Genomic DNA, 12,673 nt, shown 5'->3' with positions numbered 1-12,673 from the left:
TTCCCACATGAACGTGACAAGTTGAATATTAAACCAAGGTATAGTGTCTGATGAACGGAATACATTGGATCCTTTCCAGAGGAAACGGCATCAAACGTAGATGCATTAGAGAACCATCCTGCCTGGTTCCTCCATTAGGATCTATATACGTTTAATGGCCTAACATTAAGATCATTGTCCACAAAACGTTATAGTCAACATAGTCAAAGTACCGCATATTTAGTGAAATAGATAGTTTGTGAAAGAAGAACACTAGAAACAGTGTATTTATCAGGTTAAACCCAACGCAAACAGTCCCTGAGATGATGAAAGTTCAACAGCAATACCAGCATCTGTTCTGTCTGGTGGCTGTGGAAATGACTGTGTCAGTAGAGGACAACCAGTGAAGAGACAGATGGCTATGTTTGTCATTTTGTAAGCTCCAGAAAGACATTCCTTTTGATTTGTAGCTCTACATCGGCTGGCGAAATGGAAAAAGAGTCAGTGCATGTTGCTGGCAGAACTAACGCAAAGTCACCAAGCACGGTGTCATTCCAAGTGTCCTAGTAATCACGTCTTTGTGAGCCCCATTCTTCATCCCACCCATCCCTGAGGCCTCTAATGGAAAATGGTTGAAGAGGCCTCCCCCTCCCTTTCTAAATCCAGAGATTTACTTCAACGCCTTCTTGGTATCTGTGATATGCAGAGTATTGGACACGAGCCAGTGAGGAGCCCCCTGATTTTGTTTTGCTTGCTTTTCTAACTTTGCAAACATCATGGAATGACACTTCGGAAATTGCCGCAATTGGCTGCGAAATGAAGACAGGTTGTGGAATAACAAGGCACTTCTAATGAGATGGCCACCGGCAGAGACAAGCTGTGTCTGTCTTCCAGCGATGCCACTGACCTGTCAAGAATACTGCACTTCGTAGCATCGCCCATTTTGTCCTGAGCACGTTTTGTGCCCTCCTTTCGCTTATCTCTTGGCAGGAAGTTAGGTCACGCCATGTGCCAATTAGGGAACAGCACTACTGTAGTAGAAGACTTTGCAGCCAGGCTGAGGCAGTCAGCACTTATTGCTGTGGGTCATCTGCCAGCTTTCCTGTGCTTCTATCTTTTGATCTGATGAGCACTTTCCAACTAGTGCACAATTCAAGGGAAGCTATGATGAGAAGACTCGTTTTTTCTCATCTTACTCGTCAAAATCATCAAATACTTTCTGCATCTAAAAAAAGCCAAGCTATCTCTAGGTTTGAGCCAGCAAAGATAAAGTCTCCAACACACCTTGGATTTAAAAATCTTTTAACCATATGGTCAATTAATTTCTTCAAAAAAGGTGTTACACATGGCCATCGGTTGCTCATTTGTCACCCAACTATATTTACAGCTCTCTTACTTTCACAGTCTCAGGCGTGAATCACCGCTCATCCTCACTGATTACATTTGCACACAATGCAAATATACAGTTACATTGTTGTGGTAAATAGCTTTTACAGCTAACCGTCTTTCAAGCGTCACATTATTACAATAATGCACTGAATAAATACAATGTAAATATAGTAGAGACTGACTTGGATACCAACTGAGAGTTTCAGCAAAGAATCAAACGGAAGAAATTATATATTTCCATGTAAATAGTTGTAGAATTGTAAATTAAACAGTTTCTGGCTTTAAACATAACACTTTTAGCATAATTGACTAGAGTTTATGCTGTTTAGTAAATGCTTTACAGTAGCTGATTTCAGTATATCACCATCTGCTATCCCGTATTGAAAAAAGGCTGATTTAGAAAAAAAAAGGAAGTAATATGTAAGTATGTTAACAAAATAAATACAAATAAAGTCCTCTTGTGTTTGAACCATATCACCATACCTGTCATCATTATACATAATTAATATGTGGTGCAAAGTCTAACAACTCTCTGTCTATGTGCTGGTGACAGATATAATGAAGTTCTGTTGGCACATTAGTGGGAAAACATTTGATCTCACATTAGCCTGCAGAAATATTACTCTTATTAAATCATGAAATGAGATTGCAGTATTTCCAATAAATAGTAAGTATTGCAGAATTGAAATAAATAAAAAGTGTTTTCAATAAGCGTTTTTCTTGGCCATTAACGTAAATCATTGCATTAATGAGCTTTGCATTTAGGTGATATTTATGATTGATTTAACATTTATATGAAATGTCTGTGTTTATTTCCTTAAGCCAACTGAGCAATTTTCCACATTCAGAGTAACACAAGTGTTGACAAATCTATAAACTGCAAATATCACATAGGTGTAGTACAAAGCCTCAATCAAACAACGCAGTATTATCCTGAGGTACTTAAAGACAGATCAACTAAATAAACCTGTGTTTCAGAGAAGATCTTTTGGGGTTGGATTATAATGCAGTTAAATCTTTTCTAAGGCCCAACCTCTTTGTCCTTGGCTTCATACCCATGGTGGAAAGAAGTGAACACAGGAGGATACCGATGACCTTAAAATGAGGAATATATAACAATGTGCTAATGAGCGAGCGACCACAGAGAAAGTAGTGGCATCTTAAAACTTTGACCTTTTTTTAATATCAAAATTTGCCATTTTTAAAAGTTCTGACAAATAAAACCACGCTTCATGTCAAAACATCTGTCATGATGTTTAACTGGGTTCATTAGACATCCCACCCAGAGTTCCCAATTACAGGCCTCAATAATTAATTGCACTTGAAATTAAATGTATTTTCTCATCAGCCTTTAATTAAATATGGACCTCGTTCTTGATTGGAAATTCCGATCTTAGGGTGAGGCTTGGTCTCCAACATGTTTACTTGTGGGGCATCGGGATATGGACAGAGTTTTGCAGGGTATAATTACACAGCCTGATTAAAGACTATCAGGTTGATGGGGCTTTCTGGCTTTAGGCCAAGTCAAAGCAGTAAACTGCTGTAGACACGACTGTATCTGTGCTTCTGCAGCTAAACCACACAGCTGATTCCCTAAACAGGCCAAAATAGAACTTTCTCACTCCTACCCTCAAATTGCTCGATGTGGAGATAATCATCATGAGCAGAAACCAGCTGATTCTTTTTAATCCAGCACTCTTCTGAATTTCAAATTAAACAATTTAAATGGCTCTGGTGACAAAAAATGAATAATCAGATTTGAGTTCGTTTGGCCTCAAGGAGAAGCAGAACCGATTGCTTTCTTGATTGTTACGGCAAAATGCAAATCTATAACAAATGTCTTCAATGAAGAATTCATTTATCTCACTGATGAGGACCATGCTGAAGGATATGGATATTCTTTCACCGACTTTATTCATATGAACTACAATATTCTTACCATCCTTCACTGTAACCATTTATATGTAAAACAGCCAATCAGATGTAATGAATATCATATTGGAAAAATATATTAAAAAGCAGTGAGGGAATCAACTCCCACAAATCAGGCTGTATTCACGTAAAAAAGGTGAGGCTAGCTTGTCATGTCGACTACCAAATCTATGGGACTTCTGCCAATCAAAATGACAAAGATGTCCAACAATATTTCAATCCAGACCTTGAACATCCCTGTTTGACTTTACAGAATCTTAACTTGTCTGCTCTCTGTTCCCCGCACTACAGGAACCCTTTGTCTTGAACCCTGTCACTCATTCCTTTAAAAATATTCCTCCTTCCTACTCTGGTCTTGCTCCTCATATCCTCGTCCCAATCCTTCATAGCCCCAATTAGGTTGACTTATTTAACCCCACCCTTACCCCTAAGCCTGTTTCTATTTATCCTGAATGCAAACAACCCTACACCTTTTGATATTTACTTGACCGTTGACTTACCCACAATCCTCACTGTTTCCCATCCCCTTTTTTACCTGACTGCACTGTTACTGCAGATGCTGCTGTTATTGTTGGTTGCCATAAATGAATGATAAACTTTCTTGTATCCTTTTTTAAAAATGTCATTCATGTAACAAACAAATGTGTGTTTTGTTATGTTTTTACTGACCAATTTACTAATAGTGATTCAACCTTTGTACTGAAAGAGCAACAGCATGCTCGGATTAGTGTAGCAGTCATTAGTTGTAATAGCCAGGACGTGTAAAGCTACCAGAAAGAACATTTAAATGAAATCCAATAAGAACACAGCTTAATACGTGATCTCCAAGAAATACAGTAAAACAAAAAAAAACATCACAGCAATTACTCTCAGAATCCACTTGCAGGAACATCCGTTTCTAGTTTCTATTTTTTATTTTGTGTCCTTATAACGGCTTCTTCTGACCGTTTACAAGTGAAATTCAGTGTAAACAGTCTTGTATATAGATCACACGGACGAGCAAGAGACCAGATATCATCAAATATGAATATCATTCACTTAGGCAGGCAAAAAGAGCAGCACTGATTGAATAGCTTAACTCAGATATCACAGCTCATAGTCCTCGCCCAGCTGGGACCTGGGTATGCTGTTCAGGAAATATTACACCAAATAAAATGAATAATCTAAATGTGAAAATCCTCTCTTGTGTGATGGCTGATGTCTTTTTAATTCATTTCCTATCTGACCTATTCACAAGAGCAATAAACTGTCTTCCCCATCTCTGCAGATTCAGTCAACCCAATCTATGAATGATAATGTTATTTTGGACGTGGTCTGTGGGCGAGGAGTCGATATATGAGTCGCTTTATAACTACGCTCAAATGAGCCGCAGAGTGCGGATTATACGCTATTAAAACGGATGATAGAGGGAGCACAATGGGCATGGACTCATACTGTGTCTGCAGTTAAGTAAGGGGTGGGGCCGGGGGTGTAGGTGGAGGTGCTCACCGCCGTGTGGAGGAGCATCAGAGGTGACTCACCAATGAAGTAGGCCAACAGGAGGAGCAGTGTTACTGAGATGAGGATGGCACTGAGAGCAGCACATTTCCAGTTGCAGTGCTTATATGACTTCTTCAGGCTGAAGGCAGGTCGAGAGAAGGTGTTCCGAGGCAGGGGCCGAGGGGGGGGGCGAGTACACCGTGCTGGAGGTCAAAGGGTATCCTGGTGATGTTGTGCAATACATTGGTGATGTTCCACCTGGTTTGAACAGGAAGTGCCTGGGGAAAAAAACATATTTTTTCTGTTAGTCTGAACAGAAAATGCAAATGTCTCAAGGATCTCTATCGTCATATTACTGTGGGTTACTGTGTATCCAAGTTCAGTCCCTTCTACTGGTAAGTATCTCTGTTTCCAAGCACCTTTAATACCGTTACCATAGTCACGCTTCTGTCAGATTAGTGGGAATGCTAAAGCACACTGGCTTTTGCTCAGTCGAAACTGTGAATCAATATTAAATCTAATTTACAGGACTAGTGACCGCAGCTGGCTCTTGTTTACGTATTCATGCCAGCATGGTGAAGAGTAATTCCCAATAACTATGTGTCAGGGCTGTCCACATGAGAGATACCGTATGTAAGGTTGCAGCATGGAGTGGAGCAGATTTATTCGCCCTTGAAGAGCATGGCTGGCTATCTCAGAAAACATGTGTAGCTGCATATCCAAAAGCCGTATGATCGGCCCATCACAGAGTCAGTGGCTGAGGCACTGTCGTCAAGGCTGTTTTACCGACTAGTTTACAAGAAGCTCCTGAGCGACAGCGACATGAATGTGATTAAATGTCACATTACAATGTGTGATGTGGAAAGTCACTGGGACCATATTTTGTTTATGAATATCAGGACAAAACTCAGCCAGATCCTATTCTCAATAGGAGAATACATGGGCAGCTGTGTTTCATAAAGCGGCCATGCTTAACATTAATCAAAGTAATACAACCCAACAATGTGACTAAATGCAGATTGTTAGTTGTATCAAACAGGTAGGGGACACATACAGCAGCAATTCTAGCACTGCAGGGGACATACACAGATGATTGACAGCATTTTAAATAGAGGATGGTCGATGGAAAAATAGTGCAGGCATCACTATTGTGCTCATGGCAAAGCAGATTGTGACAGTAGTGTGAGCCAGATAGCAAACATGCAACATACCCGTCGTTGTACGAGGCATCGCGGCGTGCTGATGCCAGAATGTCCATCTCAATGAGGTTGTCCTGTAAAGTCTCTAGGAATGTCTGCTTTGCTATGTTTCTACATACAGGTGAAAAGATGGATATGAAGCTAATGTGAGATGTGCGTGCAAAACACAGAAATGCCAATACAGAATGTGATCACCAAGCAACATCAAAAACAAATGGAGATCAGGACGGACAGTGTGGGGAAAATAAACCAAGGCCCTTATGGAACTACTTCTACTACAGTGTGAGACGAATAACATCTAGCTCTCTTGTTCCCCTCGTTACCTTGTTTTGTACGAGCCCTGCCCTTCTCTGCAAGCGGCTTGCTCTTCTCTAATAAACATTAGAGTATTCTGGCTCCTTTAAGGTTGTGATTGGAAGAAAACAATACATCACTTACAAATGAGAACCTTAAGGTTTCTAACACTGTTTCTCAAACAAAACACTTTTTCTTATTACAAATAAGCTTGTCACTGAAGTTCTTACACTGGATAGTTTCATTAAATACAGTTTTTTGAGATCTATTTAAAGGTTGCAGCACTAAAAAAAAAACAAGCATTTTCAGTTCATTGCAAAGTTTCTAGAGACGCAAGTCTCATTTCTCCCATAATGCACTCCCCCCGATGAGAGCTCTGTTCCATAAGGAAATACTGCAGCACTGCAATGGAGAAATGAACTGACCAAATGCAATGGGCAGGCTGAACACGTTCTGTGATACAAGAGAAAAGCCTTGTTTTTGAGCACTGCCCCTAAGAGGTCAGTTTGTTCATGGTCTCTTAAGCTAGTGTTATGCGGAAGAATGCAACTTTTAATGAAGAGAGAAAGAGATGCTTGGCAGAAATTCTAAAGGAAATGGTGAGGCTGGATGGTGCCATCCCAACCCAGTCTCATGGCATTTCGTGTTCACCAACACGATTTTTAATCTATTGATTCGTGTTCACCAACACGATTTTCCCCTTTTTTTCGTGTTGCACAGCACGATTTTAAAAGCAATGTATTTCTACTGGTAATGACGCTCATGGAAGCACGGCATTCGTTTGTGTCGGCTGCCCTTAAAGGCAATGTGAGCGTCCATTCTCATTGGATAACGGAGAATTGTACACCCGGAAGTAAGTATTCCCCTTACTGTCGATTGATTTTACAGTGATATCTGCACTACTCATCGACTAAAAAACAGCAGATTATCCTTGTTAATTACACAACATTGATTGGTTTAAATTGTGTGCAATACTTTTGTATTTTTCCCCTTCGATTCGGAGAAACAAATGTTTTTTCGGAGTAAAGGATGGCAGAAGACACTACACTACCCAGAATCCCCAGCTATCGTTTGGACTACACCATGTGCTCTGTTTGACGTCACGTGATCTTCAAATTTCTCCCTGCAGAAAAAAAAAACATGGCCGAACTTCGTTTTATTCTCGGTGGAAAATGCCTATTTTAAAGTTAGTTTGGCCATTAAATGCGTTTTGATGTCATTTGATGCGAGAAATATGAGTTGTTATTTCAGATTATGTGTGCAGTGGATGTACATGATCTTTAGTTTGCTAGGTATTACGAAGATTACTTCAGGAAATTGCGTCCATAGAACGTTTTCATTGTTACCAAGGTGGTTGCTAGGGACGCTGCTATCGATATTATTTCTGTTATGTTGTGTAACTGTTTAATGCTGTTATCTTTATTGCTACCCCCTTCCCCGTCAATGTATAGTGTTGGTCCACAGCGCAAACATATTAGTTTAACAAAATCTGCATCTAAAGATAGCCTACGTTATTTTCCCCTGTGCAATTCCAGTCTCACATCTCACAGCACATCGTCATTAACAAATACCGGAAACAGACCGAAAACATTTTTAAAAAATAATACTTTATTCCGAGTGTGCTTGCTTTTCTCTTTGAAAATCATCACATAACGGCATTGTAATACACGGTTCGGCTGCATTAAATATTACATATCTGCCGTAGTTCTGTATTTATAGAGCCCTGATGAGAAGACTTCTAGACAAACATGAGGCACTGAAAACGTGACGTGGATCATAAATATATCAGCCATTAAACAACATCTTACATTTCTTTTCACACAATACGTCTCCTTGCAGTATCAACACTAATTCGGCTGACTTTTATATTTGATCCAATTGGTAGATAGGCTGTATTTACACCATAAATGTGCACAGCTGATATAAAGGGACACCTAGTGGTTAAAGCATGTTATTGAATTTCATTATTTTTATTATTAGATATTAATAGGATCCCTATAAAGTATATTCATTACTCGTTATTCTCTACTAATAGTTAATTAAAGACTGTATATAATGACTATTTTGCACATCCCTTTCAAGATTTCTAAGGTTTATTGACATATCATATAGGCCTACACAACTATGGTGTAGTTATGCATTGAATGAAAAACTTGGGTCGCAGGTTCCTCAATAGTGCATTACAAGACATCTATCAATATTTGTGCGTACCTCCAGCTATGTTAACTATGTTGAAGCACTTATATTAACTGATATTATACATAATGTATTATACTCTTATAATATGTATGTAGATATTTCATCTCCGGCCTTGTCAGGTATTGAACAATCAATAAATAAAGAACACAGAATTGTTAAATATAAAACACAGAATTTGTGTGATTATACTAAATGATTTACAAATAAACACCACTGCATATTTACAACTGTTACACATGCTGATGTAACGCAAATGTTCCAACTTGGGATCAATAAAGTATATCTTATCTTAAGCTGATCGATGGCTATACTGCCATATTTTCAAAATGTGTCTCTGAACCTTGACAAGTGCATGTTTCAGGCTTATCAATGAATGTAATGTAATGTCATGTTATCAATTAACAACAGGGGTCACAAACATAAGACCAGCTGTTAAATAAAGCTCTTCTGACCTTAGCTGGCATGTGTGTATATATATTAATGCTGGGCACAAGCAATTTTCACCCATTTATTAATTATATGTTTTAAATGTGAGTGTTTCCTATCCCCTAAACTTCCAGGGATGTACACAGTTTAATACTGGCAACTTCTTATTATGGGAAATACGAAAACGTCTTTTAAAACTACAACTCCCAGTAGAGACGTGCCATAGATAGAGAACATGTTGCGAAACAGAATAGCCAGCATGTGTAGTTCTGGGGACGGGGTGGGGGAGGGGGGGACGCGGTGGACCCGTTCAAATCCAGTTTTGCACAGTCTGCGTGGTTCCATCCCATTTCAAGTGCTGTTTGAGGCTCAGCAACCCTCGGAGCACACTCTCCAATCACAGAGCTTGAGGACTATCACCGGGTTTGTCAAGCAGAGCACATGGTGTAGTCCAAACGATAGCTGGGGATTCTGGGTAGTGTAGTGTCTTCTGCCATCCTTTACTCCGAAAAAATATTTGTTTCTCCGAATCGAAGGGGAAAAATACAAAAGCATTGCACACAATTTAAACCAATCAATGTTGTGTAATTAACAAGGATAATCTGGTGTTTTTTAGTCGACGAGTAGTGCAGATATCACTGTAAAATCAATCGACAGTAAGGGGAATACTTACTTCCGGGTGTACAATTCTCCGTTATCCAATGAGAATGGACGCTCACATTGCCTTTAAGGGCAGCCGACACAAACGAATGCCGTGCTTCCATGAGCGTCATTACCAGTAGAAATACATTGCTTTTAAAATCGTGCTGTGCAACACGAAAAAAAGGGGAAAATCATGTTGGTGAACACGAATCAATAGATTACAAATCGTGTTGGTGAACACGAAATGCCATGAGACTGGGTTGGCCATCCAGCTGCTGGCATCTCTCCAGTGGCGGTGCAGAATTTATCAGGGCCATTTAAATTAACAAAATTAAATTCACAAAAGTGACAATGAGGGTCATTGTAACACTATTACCAAAGCAAAGGTGAGGCGTAATATGTGTGTTTCAATTGAGTTATTGGAATTTTAGTAGTCGCCCATTTTTCAAGACTATACGTCATAAAGACTTTGAATCTGGTTCAAGCAGCATTCTTGCCTGTTGTACATTCACTCGCCTTACCATCTGTCTTCCCCTCCACAGGGAATACCTGTGCAGAATTAACATTGGAGCTGGATGCCATGTAATCATTCATTATACTACTAACTGTCCTTCTACCGGCTAAAATTGATGCTCATTTTCCTGTTGACTGAACCGTCTCACAAAAACTGAAGGAAGAGACAGTAATTCAATTCATGGCTGGTGTTTCGCAATGCCAAATTAGCTGTTAGCTATTCTCCTGTCAACAACAGTTTCATTCATGGCATGGTGTTTACTATATATCCTATACTATGAAACAGCGAGGTCCAAGTTTTTCGCCCTGGATTCTTTCAAAAGGTCCTGATAATGAAAACATCTAATTGAAGAGTTTTAAATAAAGGAATCTATAATAATCTTCTTGAAATCACGGCTACACAATGGCTTTTTATTCAAATGTTCCTCATGAAGCTGTCTCGAGAACCATCCAAACAACTTAGCCATCTACGCTGCAATTCCTAAGCAATATGTCCGCAAATTGTTAAGTCAAACAAATTAACGGTTGCTGTGAAACTTACTTATGAATGTGTCTCGTAGATGTTTGGTCTCACTGTCTTCTGTTTCTTTATGTGGCAACGGGGAGCTGAGCACAGCATGCCGTTTGGTAGTATAACAAACTGTTATTAGGGGTCCACTACTAACAAATATGTCCCATAGATCTCGAGAGCTCTCACACAACACCGCACGTCCTTGGGTCCTCAGCAGCACACATACCAATTGTGAAATGGATTGAAATAAAGTGTGTCTAGAAGAACAAGGACACACAGACTCCATTTTAGTTTAGTACGTTTTTTGATTTCCTCAGCAGGCAACCTGATCACACAGAGAAGTACAGTTTTGTATTTCAACTGTAAGCCGTGTAATATGGTAATTGTGAGGGTATGAATAACAAGCCTCGTTTCCTTGATTTCCTACCGACTTGCAATAAGACCAACCAAAGAAATACCAACAGATATTCCCTTTGTTACAATAACACTTGACATATCTACTTCACACAAGGGCCTCCTATCGCGAATTGTGCTAGAGAACTAAGTACTGATTAATATGAAATAAATAAATCTTGGGGCTGAAGTGGAGGACTATGAAGCCTGATCACAGGAGCCTGAATGTCATTTTTGTCAGAATTGTTTCATTTTCAAGTTCTTAATGACTCTGCTGTTTAAACTCAATAGCTTCCAACATAGGACGCAGACCCAAAAGCAGCACTTTTCTCTTGTCTGCCACAAAATCATGTTCATCACAAATGTAAGCCTTTGCCCCCAGCAGGTTATGTTACATAATATTGCTTTTCTTCTCGATAGCAGTGTGGTAATTTAATACGGAGCAGGACAACATGAAAACCTGGGTTCAATGCAATAGCACCAGCTCATTCTCACCAACATCTCTATAAATCGTCAGGGAGACGGGTTGCACAGTACCTGGTTTCCAAGGGGATGTTGCTGTTGAGTAGCCAGTTGTCCTGTGTGCAGTCTTGCCCACTGGCCGGACCCTCAGGAGGGGCAGAGCTGTCTGTCGGAGCGGGACTTGGGTTACTCCGCGGTGTGTAGTTGCCCCTGTTCAAGGAGTTAATGGAGGCCGCATGGTGCTGATGATTGGGTGAGTGGGAGTGAGAGAGCGGGAGAGGGGGCGTCCGCAGCCGGGAATGGTTTTGAAAGGCTCCGTCTGGAGGCAAAAAAGAAAGAAAAGAAGAGAACACTTTAGAGAATAAGAAAAATACAGAGCTTCAAAACTACTGCAGATCCACTGAGGATGCATTCTATTTTGAAAGTGTGTGAGTGAGTGTGCTAGCAGAGTAAGAAGAGCCTCATGGAGTTATTTTAACTACCTAAGCTGCTACGTTATGACTGATGAATGATGAGCTAGTTTCACCCGAAGATACATTAACACCTTAAGATTTATTTCAATGATGAGCTGCAGCACCCTTACGTGAACCACCCTTAAAAAAAGTCTGTCTTCTGTTCATTATTTAATCCAACTGGTCTCTATCAGAGAGTGCTTTCTTGATCCCACAGAGACCTGTGATAGTTTGTTCTGACCAGACAGCGGCTCCTGTGTAAACACACAAGCTGGCCAATTGTTAAAACTGACAAACAGTTATTTATCAGAGGAAGGGTGTTTGAGACAGGACTAGTCTTCTTTAAATAAACACACAGTAACATCATTACTTGTTTTATAAAAAGGTTGCCATTATTAGATGCAGGTCAATGATTTTGGTAGCAGAGCTTTTAGCAGCTCAAAATAAACAAATTATGGGAATTTGAAAATATTAGAAATAGAGACTATACAGTAGTACAGATTGTACCCAGTGGTCCTGAATGCACTACTCTGTCAACAAGATAGAAGACCAATGTCCTTGTGTATCCATGTATTTCCACATCTGTTAAGCCATTCATCAATCAATGAACTGCCGGCTATACACAGAGTGAAAGAGTGGCTTTTCTAAGGCAGAAAGCCTCCTTTATTTCACAGATATCCACAACACTAAATTGCCAATTTACAGCAGAGAGAGTGGAATAGAGACACACCGATGGCTTATTGTGTTTAATCAGATCCTTTATTAAAGCAATACTGAGAAAAAGCTTTGTGTCACATCAGATT

The 12,673-nt window shown here is 39.8% G+C and overlaps 1 protein-coding gene across 1 annotated transcript in view; it reads right to left on the bottom strand.

The window, feature by feature from the left end:
- Nucleotides 1-12,673, bottom strand: part of tenm4 (teneurin transmembrane protein 4) — a 174,909-nt gene that overhangs the window by 70,017 nt on the left and 92,219 nt on the right. The window contains 5 exon segments of the mRNA XM_034207004.1: nt 4,821-4,968; nt 4,970-5,057; nt 5,991-6,089; nt 6,302-6,376; nt 11,494-11,737. Of these exon segments, the coding sequence (XP_034062895.1) occupies nt 4,821-4,968; nt 4,970-5,057; nt 5,991-6,089; nt 6,302-6,376; nt 11,494-11,737 (654 nt within the window).

The sequence above is a fragment of the Gymnodraco acuticeps genome, unplaced genomic scaffold, assembly GCF_902827175.1.
Source record: "Gymnodraco acuticeps unplaced genomic scaffold, fGymAcu1.1, whole genome shotgun sequence".
NCBI lineage: Eukaryota > Metazoa > Chordata > Actinopteri > Perciformes > Bathydraconidae > Gymnodraco > Gymnodraco acuticeps.
This window is presented reverse-complemented; position numbering and strand designations above follow the sequence as displayed.